The following is a 27,135-nucleotide window of genomic DNA, read 5'->3' on the forward strand; positions in this document are numbered from 1 at the left end:
AATCAAGATGAACTATTTTAATCGATTGACAGGCTAGATACAAACGCTGTAAAGTATTTCATATGAGAGCACTGAGTCTCTTATATAATCCACTCGGTATTATCATTAACAGGAATATAGACTTATATACATAATGTGCTCATCGGTGCGAGGAATATGATGACTTATTGAATATGATGCCAAACTGATTCTTTTCTACAACAGGCAACAACAAAGAGAAGCTCGAGCTAAGCAGAATTCCCCAGTGAAGACACTCTTCATTCACTATTGACTTGTTTTTATTGCAGGCTAAATTGCTTCAGGCATTGACGGAGGGAAACATCACACTGCTGTTTGTCTCCTATCTTCGTCCCCAAAGCCAAAAGACCTTTAAATGAGCTCTTCTTCGGCCTTTTATGGCTCTGCGGATTAAGACTTCCGGGACAAATGAAAGCACGTACAGTATATCTGCTGGCTGCAGGCCACATGTGTCGGCGGGCCAGATCTGCTGAGCATTTCTTTTTTTTAATTATTTGGAATAAGCGGGGCTTTTGTCACAGCTGGATGCTTCGCTTTCCTTTGTCACAGTTTGTGGTGAAGTAGAGCAAGAGAGCACCGTGAATGAAGTATACTTAAAACAAGCTGCGGTTTAATGTGTGCAGCAGTGGGGAGCAAAACTTTCATAAAGGTCAGCTTCTCAAACAGTTTCCTAAGTGCACAATATTTACATGCAACATCGTGGCTTCAGAAATGTTTAGCTCTCCAGCTGAGTAGTTTTGTTTGTTTGTATATTTTAAAAATTCACACTGTGTTACTTTCATGTCACCGTAGATCAGGAGTCTCCAACAAGAAGCTCGCTACCCGTTTCTGAGTGGCTCGCTAAAGGTTCAAAGAATATGAACATTCAGCGCAGTCACACAGCAGTTCGTGAAATAGTTACAAAACGTTATGTATGATTCATGTACATAGACAATACATAGACTTTTACATCATTTTCGTGATGATCAGCACGAAATCCATTCATATGTAATCCACGTAATTGTGTATAGAGAGCGGCGAACGCCACATAGGGAGGAGGCTGGGGTGGACGAGTGGGTGAAAAAACACAGGACTTTTAGAGCCATTTGTACAGTATTGCGATAACTGTGGTTAATTTACATTTTGTTTTATTTGCTTGAGATAGGTGGCTCTGTGGTTTCATTGCAGTGTGCTCAATCAGGACCAATTGTGTCAGCAGCCATCCCCGTCTTCTGATTGGGTAAAAGCTAAATTGTGCTGCATGTGCTCGTAAAAATGATTCAGCAGAAGCTACGGAGCCTTGAGAACACACTAGTCTTTGACCGTGCTTAATAAACCTGTTCTTGCTTGTTCACTGCTTATGTTTTTGATATTTTGTTACCATTTTTTTATATTTGAAGACTTAAGAAAGATTTTCAGTAAACGGTTGAAACGAAGAACATGGACTACGGAGTTTTATTGAAACACGCGTCAACTACATGCTTGGACTCTGTAGCTGAAGTGGGCATTTTCAAGAAGTAGACGGAGCCACACTTACATCTTGTGTGAAACCAGAAGTCAAAGTTGAGTTATTTGTCATGTAACTTCCGTACTTAAGTTACAGCACTTCCATAGTTATTTTAACCCAAACCACGATCTTTTCCTAAACCTAACTAAATAGTTTTATTTTGAAAAGACTGGAGTGGAAATTGACACATGCATCACGTGTTGCTGGACATTCGTAGGAAAAAGCACGAAAAATACGTCGTTGAAAGTCGTGCTGAGCGTTGAAATGGAAATTCTGTAAATTTCCCTAGATGAGTCCTAATGAACGTTGAAATAAAGATCTCAAACAGATGAAATGTCTTTGTCGTATTTTATTCTTGCAAGAAGAGGCAGTGGTTATACAGAGTCACACAGAGTCTGCAGAAGAGTGCACTGCAGGAGAATATTACAATGTGACTATATAGAAGTCTACAACGGGGAGTGTGGGAAAAGGAGTTGTTTTTACACAGTGTCCCAGTAGAACGTCAACACTCAGTACTTTCCCACTACATGAGACATGCAGACAGAGTAGACAGTAACTTTCCACTGTTGCACAAAGAGACATACTGTACATCATTCTACTACATACATGTAATTTTCCATTACAGCGTCACGAGAAAAAAAAGGGAAATTTGCGTCTACGTACACGAATCAAATAGATTCTGACTTTTCATCCAGTGCCACTAACAGGTTGACATTTTTTGGCTTTTACTGAAATATCTCAACAACTTTTGGATAAAATGCCATGAAATTTCATACTAATATCCACGGGTCCCACACAATGCTGGTTTACCAAAACTGATGAAGAAGTTCCAACGCAGCAATATAGAAGCTTTGTTTAGTGATGCACATCCTAACGAAGCATCTATGGCGGGATTATAATAGAGGCGATGACTGTGGTGGCTGAAACGTTATTAAAGAACCATAAAAGTAAAACAGAAGTTATGTTTGCTATTGGCGATGTATAACTTGGGGCTATGAGTCGCTCTCGGACACTTTCATTTTGTCAAATTAGCTCTCAGAAGAAAAAAGGTTGGAGAGCCCTGTTTGTCAGGGCTGTTGGACAGCTTCCATGTAAATGAAAATACCGTATGTCAGTTTCCTGGCTGGCTGTAATCCTTTTAGCCAGCTTTGAAACTTGCCCTCATAAACCACAAAAGAACAAAACAGGACGGGTTCACACGGGCCTTCAAACCGTATTTATTGTGTTGTGGCCTGACGGTCGTCTGAGACCAAACCAGCTGACTTTGTGTGAAGAATAAAAATGATTAATGCTGAATGACAGACGAGTGCTGGAGCACTGACAGAATACAGTCTCTCTGAAAAGCTCTCATTTGCACAATACTGTCCTCCCAGCTGACTACATACTGTCACGTACAAGTGTGTGTTTGACTGTTAAATGGTATTTTAACAAGTGAAATATTGTTGCTCGCAGGTGGAAATGTCAATGTGGAGCATAAACAAATATCTTAGTAAAAACCGCCACATGTTGTTTATGTACAACTCAACCACAGACTATATAAAATATGGACGTAGTCTCCAAGACGTCACCAACAGGTTTCTGAAGAGCCGTTGTGAAGCTCAAAGTGGGCGGCTCCGGCCGTAGACATCTTGGCAGTGACGACACAGCCTAAAGATCTTTGCACACCAGGTCTGTATATTTCATATGTTGTTGTTTTTTTATCCTTTATCCAATAGAAAACATTACGCAAAGAAACCTTGCACACTGAGTCTGATGCAATAATAGTTAGGTTAAAGACTACTACTAAACGTTTGTACAGTGAAAATGACACTGAATGTTGTGAACACATGACATGAACGAACAGCTGATTGTAACGTGACGCACATGAGACAGGAACAGCGGTCTCCTAGATGAAGGCGTTGTGTTTGTTGGACCAATCCACCTCCCCTCTTGCCGCCCTGTGTGTCTCTTTCACTCTTTAAACTATGTCACCACACTCCCGGCGCACTTTCTTAGAGTGTTTACTGTTGCCACAGATGGGTTTACATTATAGTTAAAGGAACCCCTGTTGTGTTTCATACCGTTGCTAAAGGGTGCCGTAAATAAGGGCTATTCAAGTGTTCATACTGGGAAGTTGATTTACCTAAAAAAAACTAATAATCTGCTGAGTTACAGACGTCTCTTTCCCAATGTAAGTCTATGGTAAAATGTCTTTTTCGCATCAAGTGACGGACACGGAAGTTGTAGTACCGCCGTTTGGCCACTACGAAGATTTGCTTGATCATCGGAGGTTGCCGCTTGAGATTGACTCACTTTTGGAGCCAGCCTCAAGTGGTCATTTCAGGAACTGCAGTTTTTGGCATATTTGCTTTGTATTAAAGAGTTGTTATTGTTTATTTTATATGATCCCATTATTAGTAAGAGAGGATCCCCCTCTCCAAACCGACAGCCAAAACCCCTGACGTGGACAAGAAGCTACAATAACGTTACCGTTAACAACTTGAAGTGTGTGTTGATGGATTTATTTATGTGAATATACATCTGCAAATATTATTGAAATTAAAACTTGTTTTATCCCTGAAATTTAACACAAATGACGGCAACGCGAAGCAAGAAATCCTTCTTCAATAAAACAACAAAAAGACATGTTGATAAATGTGTTTATTGATCATGAAACATTCACATGCAGTAAACAATAAGTCAGCATGCTCATCCTCAGGCAACAGCTGCCAACGATGCATAACGGATAATAAACGATGATATTAGAGCCCGACAGAAAGATGAGAGTCGGGGTTTGTGTCAGTTTTATGGAGATCTGCTGAGGCTGTGAGGGATGGTTGGTCCTGCAGAAGTGATGCTATGAAACAGAAAAGTCCTCAGTGCTTCAGATGCATTTGAGCAGGTAGGAGTTGCAGTTGGCTCCTCTGCCGCAGTCGCACAGCTTCCCGATGCGAGGCCCGAACTTCATGGCACAGCGGTCACCCATCCCACACTGAAGGGATGAGGTACAGAGGTTACTCACATTTACATCCAGATACTTTACAATAAGGTTGTAAAAGAATTACAAAAATATAATGATGTTTGGAAACGTCATCACTGACAGGAAGAGTATATTAATATATAACCACACCCTCACATGAACTTAATTATTTATTTCATGTGATTACGTGTGAAATAAATGAATAAATATTAATATTAATGTATATAAATCTTATTTTTATTTGTTTGTTTTTTTCTCCCAAAGTAGTTCTTTCCCAAGTATGGCCCATGTACTGATCATGTTTTTTTTGTTGTTGTTTTTTTTGCTGTTTTCTTATTTTCTTTCTCTTATTCGGCCCATGGGGAAGTATGTTTTTATTATTAAGTGTAATAACGGGAACTATTATGATTACATTCTCTATAGCCCCTCTCTTACTGTCTCGCAATCAGCTTTTATCTACCTATTAATTTGTTAGTACTTATTTTATATTATTTATTTTTATATTATTATTTAATATTATGTATTTCCTTTCTTTATGATCATTATTATTGTTATTATTATTATTATTATTATTATTATTATTATTATTGGCTGTTTCTCCTTGCTTTTATTTTTATTTATTTATTTTTAAAATGTTTTTATTTTTTTATTTTTTATTTTTTTTCTCTGCTTTTGGATCTACATATAAAATGCAAGTCCATTATGGCATGCTCTTTGTCTTATTCATTTATATTGTATGATTAAAAAAAAATATTAATTGTATCTGGGAGAACAAAGTACATGTATGGATTAATTGAGTCAATAAATAAAAAGTTAATTAATTAATTAATTAATTAATTAATAGTAAATACTAGCACAGGCCTTTCCATTAAATTATTTTTCCCGTTTTCAGTTAATTCTTGTGATTTATTTGACGTGAGAGAACGAGAGTGAGATGTTGATCCTTCCAGCATCTTTCAGTGAAATAATTAAATCCGGTTCATTAACTGCTTCTGTCTTATTTCAGCAGGATTGAAAGGTTTCTGTTGCTTTATTTTGTTTCCCCTCTTTCAGCTAATTGGAGTTGGGCAGCGAGATCTTGATTAGTCTTTAATTGCGTCGAGTAAAAGACTGTTGTTGGCATTTTCTTGTTATCTTTTAATTACTGGCAGGTAAGTGGTTTAATTAAACAGCAGTGAAGCATTGTCAAACAAATCACTGAATTACATTCTGCTTTTCATTACGGGGGAAGAAGTTAAAGGTGCATTTAGAGCTGCATTGCATGAATAAAAAGAATAAAGTGAGTAAGTTACCAGTGGGATGCTTCCTCTCTTCTCAGTGGAGGAAATCCGGTTGTGCATCCGGCCCAGCAGAGCCTCCAGAGCGTCGATCTGATCAGATCACAAACACAGAAAGAAAGGGAGAATGAGTCAAATCAGAGCATCTTAAAAACCTTAAGCTTTACATTTGTTAAATGTGTTTTTCCACACTGTGTGACAGCATCATATATATATTCTGTAGGCTATGTGTAACTCTTCATTGAAGATAAATGACACTTTAAACCCAAGGTGCTGTGTCTTGCAACATTCAATCAAATTGAAATATTCTGGATGTCTTGTGCATCATTTTATACACATTTTCCCTCCTGATGTATTCGGTCCACTAAGTTAGAAATCATGTTCTGTGGGTTTGAACATGGATTGGCTGCACAGTGTGAAGGATTGGCAGAGTTTAGGAGGTTAATCAGTGTTGAAAATGAATAAATATTAAAAAATAAACCTTGAACAATCGTGACAAACATCATCTCTTAAGGCGAGACACTGCAGCTTTTTATGCACTGGTCAATTTTGAGATTTTGGGGCTATTTTGCTTCTATAACTTGTCTTCTTTCAGACTAGTGGAAAGAAAACATCCTAAATACACATTTAGGTGTTCATTTTAGGACAGTTTGTCTATTTGTGTCTGTAGATTTCTCCTAAATTCACCAAAAGTTACCATTAGATAAAGCCTAAATTGCATATTTAAACATAACATTCAGAAAAACTTGTAATACAAAAAATAACTGTCTTAATGTCAGTAATCAACTGTGAAAGTTTCATGGTGATATCTATTCGTTAATGTTTTACGCTATTCACCTGGAGTATCTTCAAAATGTATGGAATTATACAATCCATATCTTTAAATGCAAAATGATTTCTTTCTCTCAGACTCTGAGGCAGAAACCTCCACTTCAGCAACACTTACATCCACCAAACTTTCCAGTTTCATTCCTATTTATATTCTGAAGGTTTTTACAGAGGGGTTTGTTCATATATCATTCATAGCCTGAATTATATATCATTTAACTCCTAAAATCATGGTGAAAATTGATTTTTTTTAAATATAGCTGTTGACAGTATTTTCTGATTTATGGAGTGATAAAAAGTGATATCTGTAAAAACCTTTGACTCTAATACATCAACAAAATTAAACAAGAATACTGAACCTGCTTTATCCAATGTTCACATTTATGTTCTGGAAATTGCTTCATTTGCATATTTAAACATAACATTTCAGAAAACTTGTAATACAAAAAAAGAATTGTCTTAATGTAAGTAATCAACATTGTGACATCTTGTTTAATAAAACACAAATTCAAAGATTATTTTAAATGTTTTCTGCAAGTTATCTATGTTTCATGTTTCCTATGAAGCTGAACTAAATACATGATACATTTGGTTATTTTATAAAATTTTATAAAAATGTATTAAAAAAATAATAAATAAAAAAGAAGATATACACATACAACTTTGCAAAAACTCCCAGGTAGTTTTTATTCTGCTAAAGTTTAGGAAATGTGACCAAATGAATCTTTGTGCCATTCATCCTTAACCTAACACCAAGCAGGTACTGACCAGGTCTCTGTCTGCAGCTGGTTCAGGTCTGTCCCCTCCAAAGTCCTCTGCAGAGACTTCCTGGGACGTCTGTCCGTGAGACAGGAGGGACAGCAGGCCGACCAACAGCAGCCCGAGGAGCATCCTGGAGCTCTCCATGGTCCTGGAGGAGGAGGAGGAGCAGGAGGAGGAGGAGGTGATCAGGAGGTCCAGATAGGCAGGAGGCAGCAGATCCGGACTGGAGGAGCAGAGAGAGGGTCGCAGCAGGTCCACAGCAGATTCTCACTCCACCCTCCAGACCTGCTCCTCCTTTATACCGACTAGTAGCCCCACCCAGAGGCCACTGCTGCAGCTGGACCAACATCAGGAGGCTGTCATGGATGTCATGCAGGCTGAATAAACACTCACTTTATTATATTATATTTACAGTTAAAGAATATATTAATACATCCAGTGCACCTCTTTATTGTAGTCTTACAATAAAAGTCCAGAAATTTTAGAAACAAATCTGCAAAAAGACTCTTCAGAAAACAGTCACATCAGCAGGTACTGTTAGTGGAGTCCATATCAAACACATGGTGCTACCTGGTCACCTGATATGCTGCCAGGTAAATTAAGGGGTGGCTTTAAAGCTTCAGTAGGCAGTATATATTTTTGGCATCATTGGGCAAAAATCCCATAATAACCTTTCAGCATATTGTAATTCAAGTGTTCTGAGAGATAACTAGACTTCTGCTCCTCCTCATGGCTCTGTTTTCAGGCTTTAGAACATCTAGCCCGTGACGGGAGACTTTGACCAATCACAGGTCATTTCAGAGAGAGGGAGCGTTCCTATTGGCTGTGCTCCGGTCATGTGACCAGAACTTGGCGTTCCTTCAGCAGATTTCACAATGGCGGCGGCGGCACAAACTTTCTCATTTTACAGCTAAACCGTGCACTACAAGATGATTCTGAAAACATCTGAGGAGAGAAATAGGCATTAACGTAACATAATAATGATTCATATTTGATCAGCGCTGCCTAGTTTGACCGTTTGGTCGGAGTTCAGAGTGATTGACAGCCGGCTCTCATAGACGACAGCTGGACAGCAGACCTCAGATCAGCTCTGACTGCTTGTTTTCCTCCGGTCTGTTAAATCTTGCAGAGATTATATATATATAATTGAATAATAATTAATTGAATTAATTTATATTTTACAAATATATATATATAAACATCTACATTTATATATATATAATTGGATAATAAATAATTGAATTAATACATTTTATATTTTGATATTTTTTGATATTTCATATTTATTTAAAAATAGATAAATAAATAAAATATATATGCATTTTAAGAAATTATATAGTTACAGAGCATACTAAAAAAATAACTAAATTAAAAATGATATCAAATAAAATGGCACGTGTGACCGTGCCTTTAAACTGTGAGTGTGTGTGTGTATAGTGTATTATACTATACACACACATATATATATATATATATATATATATATATATATATATATATATATATACACATTACTATACACACATATATATATAATAAAATAATATATAATAATTCATTTAATTCATACATTCTGTATTTTTATATTTTTTATATTTCATACTTATTTAAAAATAAATACAAAAAAATAAAATAAAATAATAATCAACGAAACAGAGGAGAGAGAAAAGTAAATAAATAAAATTACTGATAAATAATTTGTATTGTTTCTCCTCCAGGAAACAATCGTGCACATTAGTTTTCATCCACGGAGCTTTCTGCACCTTTAAACTATTTCCCCCATTTTACGGTGAACTCTTCAGGTTCCCCTGCAGGTCCTCGGACCACAGCTTGGAGAACCTGCTCCTCCTCCTGCCAGGTATCAACAGAGACCAGCAGGTGTCGCTTTGCAGCAGTGAACCTAACCCTGAAGGCTCTGCAGAGCTCCGTTTCCTGAAACGCATAACTTCAGGATTAGGAAGAACACACCCAGAGTGACATCAGTGAGCTTTGAAGAAGAAGAAGAAGAAGAAGAAGAAGAAAAGTGTCCAGTGAAACTAGAGCAGAGGAGGAAGAAGAGGGCCGAGAGGTCCTTCTGGGTTTCTATCGGTTTGTTTTAAGTTCCGGAGAGTTTTGGGAACCAACGTGTCCAAACTGCGCGTAAAGTTTGTTACCGAAGCGACGCTTCTCTAGAGAAGAGAGGAGGAAGGATGTCAACTTCAGACGAGACAGACGGGCTGCGGCCCAGATATGGCTGTAAGTTTCTCTCTTTTCTTCTTCTGCTCAGCTTGAGATGCCAGACTGGGCTTCTGGCTGCTCCTCTTCACTCTTCTCCTCTCCTGCTGCATGCAAACACCTCCAAACTACAGAAAAGTTCACTTTATCTGCACTAAACCTCCTCTCTCTCTCTCAGTGTGATCAGGTTTATATCTGACAGCGTGGTTCAGCTTCATTATGACTTCCGCGTTTTATAATAAAGCAGAGAGGAGAGAGTAGAAGAGAGTGGAAGGAGGCCTGCTGTACACTTTATACTACTTTTATTCCACTTTTTACGCGTCATTACCTTCATGTACTTGTGCCAAATATAGAAAACAGAATATTCTACATGTAGAAGTTGTGAGTTAATCACAGACATGCAGAGTTACCCAACAACCACCGCCCATAGGTGTGTGTGAGTGTTTTTAATGCAATACTTTGGGTGCAACGTTTGAAGTGAATAATGCATTAGGATTTTTACACTTTTATCCATCAAAATATGGAGAACAAAAAGTAGTTTGCTGAAGAGAAGGAGGGGAAGGAGGCCGGCTTTACACTAAACACTACTTTTATTGCACTTTTTACGCGTTATTACCTTCATGTACTTGTGCCAAACCTTCATGGAGAACAAGAAGTAGTTTGCTTTGCTGGAATATCCCTTTTTTTGCATGCATATCAATGGAAACTTGTTGAAATCAGGATTTACCTGTTGATGAAGTCGCCTCTGGGCTGAGCTGAGCTGCCCCTCCTCAGATGTGACAGGAGGCTCAGATGAGGCCTCTCTCTGTCCCCCATCCCCCCTCTCTCTCTCTCTCTCTTCCTCTTCCTCTCTCTCCATAATTTGGGAGAAAACTTGTGCAGGGCTCCACTCTCTGTGCAGTCTCACAGGAATAACCCCCTCCCCCTGTATTGTTTTTTGTTTTCAGTGTATGAATGCCATTAATAGAGACAAAGGCATCATACAGTCACTAACTGCAACCGACTAATGAATGAGGCCGGCTTCCTTTTTGTTAAACACCTCCAGTCAGTGTTTATGTGGAGCTCTGGAGAGGCTGCATGGAAACTTTCTTTATGCTTTTGCAACCAGGAGAAACTTAAAGAGACTGTTTGTAACTTTCAGAAATTGCTTGTTAACAGCGACACCTGTGTCCGTTAAGTCAACGAATTCTGTTGTAAGTCAGCGTCCTGTTGCTCGCGCTCGTGCTCGCTCTACGTAGACATGAACGAGCATCTCTCAAAACAGTGAGGCGACACACGTCAGCTAAAAGCACAATATCACTCTATATTTCAGCTGCTTGGCAGTAATGTTAGCTGACCAGACGAAGGTCTCTCCATGAATCAATGCTGATCCTAGTGTCGGCCTTTCCTGCCTCAGCCTCCCGACCGCGGCCGGAGGGAACAGGGGAGACACCGGAGTTTTGGTCGGAGACGATAACGTTTCTCTCTGCGGAGCCCCGTCACTTCACAAGACACGGGAAACCTCTGTTGGTCTGGAGGAGCTGCAGCAGTTATTTCTGCACAAACGTCCACTGAACATTCACTAGATATTCTCAGAGCTAAACTAACTCTTCTGCAGTGTGGAGTGAGCAGCATGCACGTGAGAGTGGAGCAAAAGAGCGAGAACGAGCGCGGTGCGTGAGTGAAGGCAGGCAGAGGAGCAGAGGAGCAGAGTACAGCAGAGACTCCGGTCCTGGAGACCCAAGCTACAGTCTCCTCTGCGTCCTCCGACCGCGGCCAACACTGTTTAACAGACGGGCTTCACTAGATACAACCAAGAGGTTTTGGTGCTTCCGTGTAGTTTGTGTTGGAGTCTGAGTCTGAACAGCGTAGCCACACGCGAGCGCGCATGGGAAACCGACCCGGAATGATTTATACGTGTAAGAAGTTACAAACAGTCCCTTTAACGCGTTATCATGGTGTTAACTTTGATAGCCCTAAGATATATAACTTACTTTTTCTGTGTTATTTCTTCATAATATTTAGTTGTTATTATTATGATGATCATGTGATCGCCTCCCATTGGTTGTTGATACCTTATAGGTGAGGCCACATCCGCTTTGTCGGTTTGTTTTAAGCCCTGACGAAAACCCACAGTGGTCGAAACATGTTGGCTTTTTTTTAATGATTTAGCCGCTATAATAAAGTATTTTTAATATATTTCCTTCCTCGTTTGCCACTTTGGATTGCCTGGATTAACCTTCCTGTCTTTCTTGTGATATTGCTTACATTCATTTAGGGCGGCAACTAACGATTATTTTTTATTGTCGATTAATCTGTTGGTTATTTTCTTGATTAAGTTGATTTTGCTGATTAATTTAATAGTTGACAACTAATCGATTAGTCGTTGAAGCTCTACATTCATTCCTGTTTATTGCTGCTGCTAAACTGTCATGTTGTGTGTGTTTGGGGTATCCAGCCGTCCTGGATGGCGTGGAGCGGCTCACGGCGGAGGAGATGGACGAGCAGCGGCAGCAGAACATGGCCTACGAGTACCTGTGTCACCTGGAGGAAGCCAAAAGGTAAGAGCTGGAGGACGGGTCACCTCAGAGCCGACTGAACCTCTGCAGGCGATGACACTGGCTCTGATTCAGGTCACAGATTGTTTATTGAATTATATAGTGTAGAAAGAAATATGGAGCTGTCATTAGGGCTGCATCCAACGATTATTCCCATTATCAATCCATATGCAGATTATTTTCTCCATTAAGTGTCGATAAAGTGTCAGAAAATAGTGAAAAATTGCAATCTTAGATTCCTAGGAACCAACGAGAAGTCTTCAGATGCTTCTTTTGTCCGGCCAACAGCCCAGAACCCCAAAATAATCAGTTTTATTATCAAAAAATACAAAGAAAAGAAGGAAATACTCAAGAATTTAGATGCTGAGAACTGAAATTTTGGGCATTTTTACTTGAAAATTGACTAATCGATGATCAAACTGTCTGCAACTAGTCAGTTAATTGACTCATCGCTTCATCTGTAGCTGTCATGCCGTTTTATTAAAGGATGGTAACTGGGAGTCTATTGAAAACTTGCTTCACAGTGGACATTAGTTTGATCTGTACGTCACTCATTTTGTGGTTTTCACGTTTTAGCAAATAAGTGCACGGGCGAGTCCTCGCAGGTAGAAGGTGGGTTTATAATAATCCTGCCACAGATATTTGATATTGATTGCTGTCGGGATGCAATGAGAAATTTCAACAAATATGACCAAAAATGCTGACCCACCCACCGGAGCTTTAAGGGTGTCGGTCATGATGACGTGACCAATCCACCTTAAGTACAGTTTCTTTTGTCAGTGTCATTGTAAGCTTCAGTTGCATTGATTCATGCAGTCACAGCAGGATGCTGCTGACTCAGCAACTTCTGGCCTCACAAAAAGTTCCTCTCAGTGAAGTTTAGAGATTTTAGATTTGGTTAAAAGTGAGCTGGTACCCTGTATGGCTGACTGGAATTCTGGTTCAGTCTGTCCTGATTTATTTAGCATTTGAGTGCTGTCAGTGGACACCAGTGTGATTATTATTATACCCCCGTGACAACGTGGTCGAGGTATATAGCACTCCACGCGTGTCCGTCCGTCCATCCGTCCGTTCACGTGTCACACTTTCGTTTCCGGAGCAGAACACGGAAACTATTTAACTTAGGAACTTCTAATTTGGTGTGATGGTTGACAGTGTGGTCTAGTTGTGTCTTTTGGAGGGTTAGAAGTCCAGGGTGTCCCAGGGTGTTGTTTGCAATTTTGGCCAAAAACTGATTTGTTTTTTCGACTTCTATTTCGTTTCCGGAGTAGAACTCAAACTCTTGTCTTCTACTGACTTCATTCTGATGAAGGTGAGCTAATAACAAGCTAGATTGTGCTCAATAGACTAATTCCATTAGTTCCTAAAGGGCAGAACCTTTGGCCCTACTTTAGTGAGCGGGGGGGTATGTGAGCCATGCTCACTTTTGCCTTGTTTAACCCCCAATCAGGCTTCAGCTACAGATGAAATGCTCCTCTTTTATAAGGCTGATTGTCAAACCTCAGTGCTGTTTTGGTACCGACTGTAACACAGAAAACCAAGAATTGTCAAATGCTGAAAATTTGCATTGAGTGTCTGGTTTTAATGACTTATTCTGTGATCTGATAGTTCCTCATTTAAATCATAATTTTGCCAGTGTGAATCTCTTATTTTGGCAAAGAAGTCCTCACACAGCTGCTGACGTTGCTGCTGATGTAACATTTGGCTTCTTTTGGAAATCAAATCAAGGTTTTTAAATAAAAATGTGAAGTCATACAGTTCATAGATGTGAAGATAAAAATATATATGATTTCCTGGAAGGTTTCTGAGACAGGATTTCCTCGACAAGACAATATAATAATAATAATAATAATAATAATAACGATACGCATGATGTATGTATGAAGACATTGGCGATGTACTTAGTAGCAGAATGATGACAACATAACTTTATATTTAGCACACTTCAGCCACACTTCTGTCATTTCATACTTCATGATGAAGTAGTTGAGGTGTGTTGCTAAGTACACACGTGCATCTATATCTACAGTATATCTGTATCTGTGTGTGTTGGTGGTTGAACCAACCTGAGTGCGTTGACAGACGTTTGTATTAAAGTTAGTTAGTGACTGGACTCGACCCCGCTGCGGGCTCGCAGGTTCAAAAGAGGAAGGATTGTGCGAGACAGGAAGTGACTCAGTCCCTGTTGATTTGAGTATTTCCCACTGTTGCCACAGAAACCCACGGTTGTCATAGCAACGGGTTCCGGTGTGAGTGAGTGAGTGCTGCTGCTGTGATATACGTGTTGCTCTGTGCTGAGTGGTTGTACGGCTGGTTGTCGTCCTGCTGTACGTCTATCTCTCTCTCTGCTCGGTTTGTTATCGTTCATCTGAGATCTTCAGGAAATTCCTGGAGTGACTCCTGTTTTATCTGCTCCTTACCTGACACACTTCCACCTCCGTTTGTGCTCTCTTTTATTCCCCAAAATAAACTTCAGAAACTGTGACTGAATGTTCACCAACATAAAAAGTATATTTTCTTCCTCAAAGTCAAAACTCTACACGTCTTCTTGTGGCTGCAGTCTGGTCACTGTTGGAATAATTTATCTCTCAGAAACGTACACTAATGAAGAGAAATATAAAGCACACTCTGCTCCGAGGTTCTCCATGTTCATGACTCTGCGTTACCCGCCAGCCACCACATCACCAGCATCAGACAGTGTTGTGACGGGGTTTCCCGCAAGAAATTTACATGTCACGGTGGAATTATGAAGAAGAGTTTGCAGTTTTTGTTGTCCAAACATGGTCTTTTACTCAACCCATGGTGTGATGGTGCTGATTTCTCTTTGCTGAATGAAAGTAAATGTGTTATAGAATAATGTTTCGACAGGTTCTTAGTCGATTAGGCAACTAATCAGACGTTTTGGTCTCAGTCGACCAAGATTTATTTAGTCTATTACTCGTTTTTTATGCTTTTTTTCATGCTGAAAGACTTATTTCTAAGACACTTCTGAGCACATCTCTGGTGGTAAACACCAGATTTAAAGAGGTGCTTTTACATGATTCTTTGTGGAGAAACTCGGTTTTAAAGATCTGTCGATTAAATCGGCTGCGTCAAGTGGCGGCTGCGTGATTGACGCATCGGGTGTTCACACCAGCTGCGTTTCTGCTGCTGTCAGCCCTTTCTTTCTACAGAGTTTGCCTTTCATAATGGCCATTTCATTTCATTATAAATATCATTTATATTTATTTTAGACAGAGAGAGGTTAAGAAACCTGTGGTGATTTGTAAATAATAGTAATAATCCACAATTAAAAACCCGTGCAAGTCACTGCATGTTCTACAACACTGTCCTGCACATGTTTCAGAATAAAAGCCCCGTGTCAACAACTGAAGGAATTTTGTCCACAGAAAAAAAACGCATGAGGGCTTTTATTTTGAAGTGAAAGGAGGAAGTGTTGATTTTAAACCCCATACTTTATTCATTCATGGAGCTCTCTCCAAGTCACTACATGTTCTACAGCACTGTCCTGCACATATTTCAGAATAAAAGCGTCTCAAGCGTCTTAGTCTGGACTGCAGCCGCAACATTCAGGAAAGTTTTTGAACTAGCTGCCGCTGTTGGGCAACCAAAACATTTCGATCAAGGTTGTGGATGTGTGTGGAAGCAGGAACAGTGGAGTCATCTAATCATGATGAATTTATTTTTTGTCAGAAATATGCCACTGCTTGTCTTGATTGTGTTCTTAATTATACCCTCAGTGTGGTCGGTGTTAGTGGTTTGTAACCATGGAGATCTTTTTCTCTTCAGAGTTTAGCTGCTAACGTCTGGAACTGATCCAGGATCTGTTTCCAAGGGAACTGAAGGACCTGTTATTAAAAAACACACTTGATTAGTCAGCAACGGTGAGACGTCCAGCATGATTCAACAGTAAAGTTCTCTCTGAATCCTGTTAACTATATCCTCATGTTGCTGCTGCACCTCCACACCAGGAGCCTCCTGATTGGCCCGACGAGCTCCCTGAGGTGTGTGTGTGTGTGTGTGTTGTTTCAGGTGGGGAACACCTGAGCCTGCAGGGGAACGCTGGGGGGGAGGAATGCTGGGAGTGTTTGTGTGTGTGTGGATGCCGAGTGGTATGATGGGAATGTCTCTGACAGGTGCACATCAGGGTGTGAGAGCAGCGTATACCTGTGTGGCTCTGTCACTGCTCTAACACCAGTACTGTAGAGAAGAAGAACTGCCTGAACTCACTGAGATGCAAACGATGTGTTATCGCTCTTATTTTCATGTTCCCATCACATGCAGAGGAACAGTCCGAGGCTGATGCGACCTGCCGTGTACATTATCACGCCATATTTGAATGCTCGGTGACCTGTTCATCTCTTTTGGCTTTTCAGATACTAGATGTTGTGTGCTCAATGGTGCATGCTGAGCTCGGCTCTGAGGCTACAACAATGACTGTTTTCTTTATCGATTAATCTCTTATAGTGTTGCACAGTACACCGATGCTAGAAAGGTATCGCAATACCCTGCAGTTAAAAACGGTACGGTACCCCATTTTATTAGTAAAGTAGTACTTTAAGAATGACAGTGTTACAGAGTTAACGTGATAATAGCGCGCTAACGCAAATTTGTTTTAACGCATTAACGGAACTTGCGATTTTTAGGTTGTAGCGGGCTCTGGTATCATATGAAACTACAAAAAACTAAAGAATCCATTGGTATCAACCATGTCACACTAGCTTGTCGTGAAGGAGGTTAAATATCGCTCCAAACTTACGCTAAATTTTGGCGAGGAAAAACTGTCATGGCCATTTTCAAAGGGGTCCCTTGACCTCTGACCTCAAGATATGTTTAAGGTACATTTTGAACAGATGAAAAATGTGTGATTAATTTGCGATTAATCATGATTAACTATAGACAATCACGCAATTAATTGCAATTCAATATTTTAATCGATTGACAGCCCTAGGTGTAATAAAAGGCGTGATTTGCGTTGAAGTGCGACCGCGAGGCCGTGTCTGTGTGTGTGCGCAGCGCTCTGCTTTAGAGGACGCCATCGGGATCAAGTGGTTCTAACTTTGCTGCTGGTGGAGCAAGCGGTCAAAAAATAAACTGTAGTGATAACCAGAAGGATGGAGTCAGCAAGTGAAGTAGAAAAGAAGATTAAAGCAGGTCAATAAAACAGTCACGCTCTGAGCTGGTGTCTCCATCAGTAGAACTCCCTTCAAAAAATAAGGAAATTAACAGCGCGGCTCTAATTACCGATCGAATGTACCAATAAAATTAGATTCACCGTCTTTTCTAGATCTGTCCAAGCATCTCCTGTAATTTGGCAAACACATAATCCACCAAAGAGCAGCCGTTAAATAATTGAACTTCCATGTTCTGTCATTTATCCATTACTTTTCCTGATGTTTTAGGTTTCTGCCGTGGCATCGTTTCAGTATCGGTATCGAGATATTTAGGCAGGGTATCGTATCAAAGTCAGAAATTTGGTAGCGTGATTCGTGACAACACTAATCTCTTAATTATCTTTTGGATTACTTGATAATTTGTTGAATCTATAACACATAACATCAATTTATGAAGATACGAGACAGAAAAAAGCTGCAAATTGTCACATTAATGATCAGGAATCAGCTGCTTTTGGACATTTTTTACTTGATAAATGACTCATCGATTATCAGAAATTGTCAACCGACTAATCATATCAGCAGTGCTGTTTCTTTAAGATTAGTAGATGGACCCATTGATGTTCATTATCTGCATCTCTTTCAACAATCTGACCTTCTTTCTGCATATATAGACCAGCATATATTCAGCTGTCTTATCTTTCCTCCTTTCACTCGTTGGGTTCGCTGCTCCGGTCTCTCTGGGAATGCAGTCGGACATGTTTTCCATACGATAGTTCTGTTTATTGATCCGTGCACACGTTGCTGCTGACACACGTTTGACTGCACAACAAACCGTTTCAGCTGGTTTCATTGTGGATTCACATGCGATAACGTTTGAAGTCAGGATGTCACATGTCGTACACATTCGCGTCTCTTCCTCATTTCCTGTCACCCCGCTGCGCCGCATGCAGTGAAGTGAAGCTGGCTGTAAATCACTCACTCAGCAGATGGTGTTAGCGGGTGACGTAGGTGTATTTGGAGGGTTTGCTGAAAGGTTTTGGTTCCGCAGGTGAACCAGATTCCTCTCAGATGTGACAGCAGAGTGACAGCAGAGTGATAGCAGAGTGAAAGTGAAGGGGAGCGTTTGATTTGTCTTTAGGGGAGGAGAGGAGAGCGTGTTTGTGAAGGTACTGTACAGTGGAAGTTTTCAGGTTGATGTTAACTGTCAACTTCCTGCACAGATACAGAAAACCTGCAAGGCATGTTTGTTTAACTGAACTTTGGTGCTTTATGCAAATGTTTTCTTTAGGGATGTCAAAGTTAAGGCGATAACTAGTTTCTTTAATGCATCAATGCACCTTGCAATTTTTAGGTTGCAGGACTGACACACTGACAGCTGTTGTTGCCTGTTGGGCTGCAGTTTGCCATGTTATGATTTGAGCATATTGTTTTATGCTAAATGCAGTACCTGTGAGGGTTTCTGGACAATATCTGTCATTGTTTTGTGTTGTTAATTGATTTCCAATAATAAATATATACATACATTTACATAAAACAAGTATATTTGCCCACTCCCATGTTGATAAGAGTATTAAATACTTGACAAATCTCACTTTAAGGTTCATTTTGAACAGATCAAAAATTGTGATTAATCACCATTAACTATTTTAATCGATTGGCAGCCCTAGTATTCTTATTTCCCCCCAGTTTTATCAGACTTGTTGGGGAAAAGAGAAGATAATTAAAAGAAGAAAAGAAATAGTCACTTCCTGGTTTCTTACAGAACCGTTCTGTGGAGGACCAAAACAGATATTTTGGGTGTGCTCACTTTCAGTTTCGGGTGCTAATGAGGTTAAAAGTGTATGTGTGTGTGTGTGTGTGTGTGGGGTGAGGGGTGGGGTCCCGTGTTGTTGCCCTACTGGACCTACTGGTTTTCCAGTTATGTCGCCACCTTTTCAGAATCTCAGAAGTTAACTTTGCCTTATAAATTAACAATTTTGTCCAAAATGTCTCTGGCAGGATGAGCATAACTCTGAAAATAGATTAATTTATAAATGTATAAAACAACATTTGAATGAAATACAAATTTGATTCATCCACTTAAGATTAATTCACTAAAATTGGCCTGACTTTAGATTCAAACATGATTCAAGCGAAACATCATGTTAGTTTGATTCTGTTGCTTCTTTCACAGTTGTATTATAGAACTTTATTACACCGCTGTGTTGAATACTCGATTCTGATTGGTCAATCACAGCTATGTATAGCAGACCGTTGCTACGTATAGCAGACCGTTGCTATGGGCGCAGCTCTGATGTCAGACTCTGGAGGACCGTTTTTGTGTCAAAATATTGATTTATTCAGTAAGTAGCCGTGTAATAAGCGTGATAATGTACAGCTAGCGGGTCGTTGTTGTGAAATAAACCCCTTCAGGGCGATTCTTTCACAACAATGACCGACTCGCTGTACATTATCCCTTACTTATTGTCCAACCAGAGTGGAAAATTGTCTTAACAGTAGGTCATCAAAATAAAAAAAAAGCAGCACGAGAACATGAACAAAAACACTAAAGTAAAAAGTACACTGAAAATAAAATAAATAATAATTTGTCACCCTCCAGTAAAAAAGCAAAAACAAGGTAGCAACCTGTCAATCACAAGGTAGCCCCGCCCTAAAGCATCCCCTGCTTTATGGTCTATTTGACTCTAAATGGGACCATAATTTACTAAATGAACATCATGCTGTATATAGAAAACTTGAAACTAGTGATTGAGACCATAAACTCATGTTTACAATGTTTACTGAGGTAATAAATCAAGTGAGAAGTAGGCTCATTTTCTCACAGACTTCTATACAATCAGACTTCTTCATCTTCCCTCTGTGACTCTGTGCTGAGAGGAAATGCAGAGCGGTGTCTCATTCAAATTCAGGTCTGCAGTCAAAACGTTGTCTAATTAGTGTTTTGTGTAATTTTCTTTTAAATGACAAGGTTCACTATAACCATGAAATTTAATGAAAGTTTAAGGATTTGAGGTAAAAATGTGCACTTTTGAAAATGAATGGTCTTGAAAGTACTATTCAGTCTCTGCAGACCTTTTACATGCACAAAAAAACGATATAACACACTAAAGGAAAGAGGGGAAAAGCACATAATAGGTCCTCTTTAAGCCTCAGAGTGTAGCATCATTTTCCATTTTACTTAACTGTCCTAAACTCTATAAACGTTGGATGGCAGGTCATTTTTTACTGCCAGCCTTGTCCTGAAGGTAAGGGAGGGTCTTTCCTTTTCTGTTAAAACAGTACTTAGACATTTTGGGGGAAATGCTTAGTTGCTTTCTTGCCCAGAGTTAAATGATAGATTGGTACCATCTCATGTCTGTACAGTAAATATGAAGCTATCTTAGCTTAGCATAAAGAATGGAGATGGGGGCTTAACTCTCACACTCAACAAAAGGTGACTTATTTGACTATTCTGAATATAACTGTAGTAAGGTCGAGGTGTTTTCATTTGTCTTTTACAGAATACTTTTATTCAAATTCCTATTTTGCATGCTGCTGAGCAGACTGATGAATAACTGGAAACTCTCTTTTTACACTCAGCTGCCAGTTTGCCTCCGGTATTCAACCTCAGACCTGATCGCTCATGTTGTAACCTTGGTGTCTTTGTGGGCTCCAGTGTGCCAGTTCTTCAGAAATGATGTGATCTGACTTCATATTTTCAACACACAACGGTTCCTCTGATATCTTACGAAAAAGTTATTCCACCTTTTTTTTTCTCGTGCGTTCTACGAATGTCCAGCAACACGTGTCACTTTCCGCTCGTTACATGCATATAATCTTTTCAAAATAAACTTCCGTCTTCACAGGAAACAACTTCCTTAGGATTAGGCAAGAAAACTACTAAATTAGGTTTAGGAAAAGTTCAAGATTTGGGTCTTGATTTGGCTTAAAATAACTCCAGAAGTGGCGTTACTTACGTGACAAATAAATTAACGTTGACTTCTGGTTTCACACGGGACACGAACGCTGGTCTACTGCCGGCCACTCCTCCCCACGAGGCGTACGAGGTGGATTAAGCATGCATAGGCAAACTCTTGGGTTTCTTTATGTGTCGAGAAATACTCAAGCAGAGTTGCAGTTTGATTCAGAAGGAAATACAATCTGTTATGTGATTTGGGATGGCATCCACGACGGCGTACACCTCATCTCAACATAAACAAAATACATGTGGATGATGGCGCTAGTTGAACGGCGAGGGCGCGGTTTGGATCATTTGTTCCTATGATGAAATCGCCCTTAAAGAAATACTTCTTATTCCCTCATGAAACCTGCCTTGGCGGAGGACTGCGCTCTCCGAGTGCACTTCTAGTTGTTTATGGATTTGAGTACTCTGACCTCAACGGTGGTGTTCCCGTCGTCTGTGTCTGTGTTTCTATGGTGGACTCGTGATGTCTGTGAAGGTAGTTGTCCATGAAGTCGTCCAAGTTATCCAGAGTTGAGATGGTATAATCAGGGGGGAGGAATGACGGTTTGGTTTGTTTCAGGACAGTTTGTTAAGGATCAGTAGTTTAATCCCCCATGTTGGATCTCACCCGTCGTCTCGAGATGTTCTCACACTCTCCTCATCACTCTCCACATGTTCACAGAGGCAAAACGTAGTCTGTTCATTAGGTGTGTACATGTTGCAAATACTCTTCAGAGATGTGACATAAATGGGAGTCCGCTGCATCTTTATTTGACTCTGCTGACTCTGACTATGTCCTGTAGTGAGTTTTGTTGCTTAGTGACGGCAGGTTTCCTCCTCACTGTCACCGACTGTCTGCCAACACGCTGGTGTTTTATTGACTCTGAGGATGAGGATGATGATGATGATGATAGGTGTAACAGGCAATCCTTCCTGGTTAGGTCATAGTAACTGTGTTTGTTTACTTGTGTGACAGCAAAGACGTGCCGCCTCTGACAAATCCACGTTTTCAGTGAATGTTGATGAATGGCTGAATTTTTAAAGAGGTTTGTGTGAAAGTAACTGACACTAAAGAATGATCGGCATCTACCCCGAGACCAGGCTGTTGCTGTCGGGGCAAATAGCACAAATACCACAGTGATATTTTGTTGGCATCATTGACAGTTAACCGCAAGGTAACATATTTATCATGTTTTGTTTTGTTTTTATCTCAGAGAGGACGTCTTATCTGAACTTATTGGATTTCTTTGTTACATTTGTTTTATTATTTTAAATCTAAAATGCATTGAAACACTCACCTTTAAAATCAGTCTGTTAAATTAAATTTGCTTCTGCTATACCAGCTATAAAGTCGTGAGAAATAAAGTTTAATACTGGGAACTGAGATCTCAGTCTTCACCGGGAATTCTCTCCAAACTCTCCTCGTCTTTCCCAGGAAAAATACCTGCAGGAACTCGTGATTTTTACATGTGTGTGTTTGCATGTGTGAGACTGGCGTATCTCCTGAAGACAGCGTCTCCAAACCTCAATAACTCGTTCACCGTGCTACCGTCATAGATAAATACCGTAGTGTGACCTTGCAAGCTGTTATAACCGTAACAAAACTGGCTTTCTGCCAGTTCTACCAGCCGCAGACAGACACAGAACAACTGTAGACTCATTTATTAAAGTTATGTCACAACTTAATAAACCAGTCTACAGTTGTTCTGTGTCTGTCTGTGGTGAGACACACCATGTACCTACTGTACTTACGTCACTACTTGTCTCCAGTGTGGGAGCGTGCAGATTGTTGCAGAGTAGCCGTTTGTATGAAAAAGACGACGGTGACAGAGAGAGATAATCCATCACAGTAAACAGAAAGATAATCTCAGATTTGATCTGTAATCCTTCACACAGAGTCGAGTGTTGTCACTTTCTGTTATTCTCTGACACCCACAACGTCTCCCAGACATAATCCCTCTTACTTTACAAACTTTACTGTCACATTCATGTCTGTTTTTTGTCGTTGTTCGCTGGGAAGCAGAAGTTTGTATAAAAAATGTTGTGAAATATATACATTTTGAAAAAGGTTACTCACTTTATGCATTGCACAATGCCGAGGGAGGGTGTTAACGAGACACAGACTGTAGGAAAAGGCGAATAACTCTAAACCGGAAATCTGATTTCAAAGGGTGGGTCCATTATTATTTTATTTTTTAAGGTTTTAATATCATTCTGTAGCTTCCTAGTGGTGTTTCTTATGTATTCAATCAGATTTTGGTATGTAGGTTTTAGTGTCAAAATGCTATTTTCCCTTCAAGCTCTTCTAAAAACTTTTTCCCATGTGACCTGACGAAGGTTTCTGCATGATGACACTGCTACATGTACAGTATACCTGTATATACATCCTCCATCAGTGTATTAACGTTACATTCAGTAACTTAGATGGCGGTCGGCGTGCTCTCAGTTTGGTGAAGCAGACAGGAGTACCGGCACGGGAGCTAAGCGATGTACTGCTGTGGACGCCACGTTAGTTCGGATCTGAAAGTCACACAATAACACAAACAAACTAACCGATCGATGCGGCGGCAGTCATATCGCTGTCTTCACAACCTCCAGACTCCATTCACAAAAACAGTCATTTTACCTCACAGAACGCAGAGTATACATACAACCCCACTTAAAAAAAATCCAAACTAACCCTTTCAGTTATTTTCCAACTTTGACTCAGCTAGTGCTAGCATTCATATTATTCATAACCTTATTGATTAGCTTACTCTGGTAACCTACGTCACTGCTTTCTGCTAACGGCTGAGTGGACGTTTCTATTTGAGAAAAGCAGAACAGAATGCAGATGGACCTGCTTCTTAAAATAAAAAGATTGTTGAAGTTGTTTTTCATGGTGTGAAACGCGATAAGTGAGTGTGTTTCTACATCAGTCTTCTCCGTGTCACCCTTCACAGCCGGACCAGCCCAGTTCCTCCTGCAGCTCTGGCCATTAGCCTGTAATTTCCTGTTTTCAAACAGTTTCCACACAAACACTCTTGTGTACAGCCGCCGCCGCTGCTGCAATGAATATGATGTAATGTCAGGCCCCGACATTGTGTCGCTACGAGGAGAACAATGTGGCTCAAGAGTGTTCAGACCTTTTCATAGTGATACCGTCTGCCCTCGGGTGACTGTTTTGACTAGTTGGTGGCATTAAATGAAACGTCATAAAGTCATGAACATTTATTCTTCTGTGATCATGACTGTCTGTACTAAAGTTAATGACAATGCCGCTAGACACCTGATTGGACGAACGCTTTCCCTCCGTGGGCTGCTGCTCCCAGCCTTTAAACTGGAACCAACTTTGCGGCTTGTTTTGAAACTTTCGTCTCTTATATCACGAAAATAGTTCACCGAAATGTGTTTCTGAAAACATTTTATGTTAGAAATAATCCATGCAGTTGCTGAATCTGTCTTTATTTTGGATCGACGACGGTTAGTTTAAAAGTTTCTCAGGAGTTTCCAGAGACGGCGAGTCGCGCCGGACGCCCCTGATTTGCATAAAGTAGCCTAGACCTCAACTTTGTGCAAATGAGGAGCGGCCAACGTGACGCCCCGTCTCTCTAAATCGCGCCGCCACCCTACAAGAATGCAATGCACGGCTGCTTAGTGTGGAAAGGACGGAGGCTGTAGACATTTACCATAAGGACCTGTGTCCACCGTTTGTTTCTTGCTGAGAACGCCAGGCGCTCCTCTAAAAAGGCTCAGCGTTTTTTTCAGCTGAGACGCTTTGGTTACGTCTGGTTGCTATGATACGAAATATCCGCGGAAGTAAACATTCGTTTGGTCCAGTGCTCCAGACATGAGGACAACATAAAGTCCACAGTAAAAACAATAGCATAACATACACAATAAGACCACAATATATAATATATTACATTAATAATAAGATATTATATTAATTCTGTTAATACATTTAAACAGATTTGATCACGTCTTTGTGGTAGACTATTTGTCCCGCCCTCCTCCACTGTGATTGGACGGCTGTGTAAAAAGTGACTGAACATTTTTCAACTATCAGCGACCTGGAAAAAAACGCACAGCGCTCAGCGCAGAAAAGATGCTCAGCGCTTCACCACACTGCTGGTGTTTTAACCGTAGCGTAAATACGTGGAGCTTCCATTGCAAAGCATTAAAAAGATATGCTGTCCTCAGGAGAAAATGCTTTGGTGGACACGGCCCCTAAGAAGTTACTAACATAAACACACTATAATCTGCTGGACTGCCTGTTTTAAATCAACATTATGTAGCTGTGAATGTGCCTCTGAGGTCCACGTCTCACTGCTGGAGGCTCTACTGTGGTTGCTGTGTAAATGTTACTCCTCCAGAGCACACACACACAGAGTCTGAGTCACACAGTCCACAGGTGAGAATGTGGGAATGAAAGGGGGAATGAAAGAGAGAGGGATCAGTGCTCCATAGAGGCCCCGCCCCTCCTCCCTCCACAGCAGCTCACCTGGCCGCCGTCGTCTGTGAAACACGACTCTACGAGTTACTCCTCCGGTTTGGATCTCCGTCACAGCTCAGGAGCGGTCACGGTGATGAAACCTGACGCAGCAGTTTCACCTGACTGACTGTGACCCCCCCCCCAGGCTTCGTACGTCAGCCCTCCGCTGGTATTTACACAGTGATGTCTCGAACGCTGCAGGTCAGATGTGATGGATTATTGTCCTCAGAAGGCCTCCGGGGTCAAAGGTCACAGCCAATAAAAGGGCAGCTCTTCTATTAAAAGAAAGACTTTCATGAAAACTAGAGGAAGGGCTAAAATATGAACATGTAACATGATGTATTATATTTTTGGATGATAATTAAAATGTTTTTTTTATATAAATATTACATTAACCATTAGTATAATGTCACTAATAGAAAACGAATGACTCACATGTTTTACATTTTTTATATAAATGAGCTCTTTTTATGGTTATTTTTCAACTAATGAAAAGAATCGCCTGTTTCTTTTATGATCGATGAAGCTTTCTTGTCAATATTTCATTAACTCATTTCTGCATTGTGTTTACTGAAGCAAAAATTTTAACCAATTACTTAATTATTAAGTCCTTTTTTGAGGAAAAAAATGCCCCAGAGAGCCCCAGATGACATCCTCAGTTGTTTTAGGGTATTGTTGTCTGAGCAACAGACCAACATTTACCTCAACATATTCAGTTTAAATCATTTAAAACAGACCAAATAAAGCAAATCCTCAGATTTGAGAAGCTGGAACATGTGAATGTTAGGCATTTTTATTGCTAAATTGCTTAAACCAGTGATTCCCAACCAGTTTCATGAGTTTTATGGGATCTTGTGATCCAGTAAAATAATTTTTTTTCGCCTGATGATGCAAGATTAAGATTAGAGGAAAGTTAAGTGTTAAGTTTAGTTTTCCTATCCTGCTAATCATCTCACAACCCCCAGATTTATCTTGTGTTGATACCCGCACGAGGCACTGTGGCGCGGGCCTCCACAGATGGCGTGCGAGCATGCACGAAGGTGTTGTTAACGCTCAACGCGTTGTTTGTTGTAGTATTCTTCGATAAGGCAGAGAGCGTACAAACAAACAAACAACAAACTCCTCAATGCTGGGGAGGAATTGTAATTCCTATTAATTAAACTCATGTCTCATATTCATGGACATATTTATTGCTTTTATACAATCCCTGTAAAGTAAGGAGTCAAGTATTAAATGTATTATAATGAAACGAAGGTTGAAATGTTTAATATCCTGTAAACAATTTGATTCGGCCGGCAAAACATTAACTCAAATGTAGATTTCTACGATTTCCGGCTTTTGAAGTATTTAAAAATGAGTCTTTCTATTTCATTATTTTACTTCTTAATCTAAGTTATTTGCTTTTTGTTGTGGCGACTACATACAAAAATTCAGAGGTGCACGACCAAGTGCTACGCCATAAACCGAGCTTTAGGGGGTCACTAACTTAAACTTTGAATTGTTTTGCAAAAAAATGTTGT

General features: G+C 40.1%; 2 protein-coding genes across 5 annotated transcripts in view; one reads left to right on the forward strand and one right to left on the reverse strand.

Annotated features, from left to right (window-relative positions):
- Window positions 1–4,127: 4,127 nt before the first annotated feature.
- cartl (cocaine- and amphetamine-regulated transcript-like) lies at window positions 4,128–10,394 on the reverse strand. Of its 4 annotated transcripts, XM_074659120.1 has the most exons (5): window positions 10,272–10,366; window positions 9,094–9,262; window positions 7,337–7,707; window positions 5,756–5,833; window positions 4,128–4,475 (listed from the first exon to the last, which is right to left on the reverse strand). In XM_074659120.1, exons 3-5 carry the CDS (start codon window positions 7,472–7,474, stop codon window positions 4,368–4,370), a joined length of 324 nt encoding a protein of 107 aa, XP_074515221.1. In that variant the 5' UTR covers window positions 7,475–7,707; window positions 9,094–9,262; window positions 10,272–10,366; the 3' UTR covers window positions 4,128–4,367. The 4 variants fall into 4 exon arrangements, with proteins under 4 accessions (XP_074515221.1, XP_074515213.1, XP_074515203.1 ...); XM_074659112.1 differs by lacking the exon at window positions 9,094–9,262 and having other exon boundaries at window positions 10,272–10,394; XM_074659102.1 differs by lacking the exon at window positions 9,094–9,262 and having other exon boundaries at window positions 7,337–7,478; window positions 10,272–10,373.
- The window catches only part of iqgap1 (IQ motif containing GTPase activating protein 1), a 62,000-nt gene continuing 44,133 nt past the window's right edge, over window positions 9,269–27,135 (forward strand). Inside the window, exons 1-2 of the mRNA XM_074659092.1 lie at window positions 9,269–9,565; window positions 11,982–12,084. Of these exons, the coding sequence (XP_074515193.1) occupies window positions 9,520–9,565; window positions 11,982–12,084 (149 nt within the window). The 5' untranslated portion in view covers window positions 9,269–9,519. The remainder of the gene's footprint in view (window positions 9,566–11,981; window positions 12,085–27,135) is intronic.

The sequence above is a fragment of the Sebastes fasciatus genome, chromosome 2 (assembly GCF_043250625.1).
Source record: "Sebastes fasciatus isolate fSebFas1 chromosome 2, fSebFas1.pri, whole genome shotgun sequence".
Classification (NCBI taxonomy): Eukaryota; Metazoa; Chordata; class Actinopteri; order Perciformes; family Sebastidae; genus Sebastes; species Sebastes fasciatus.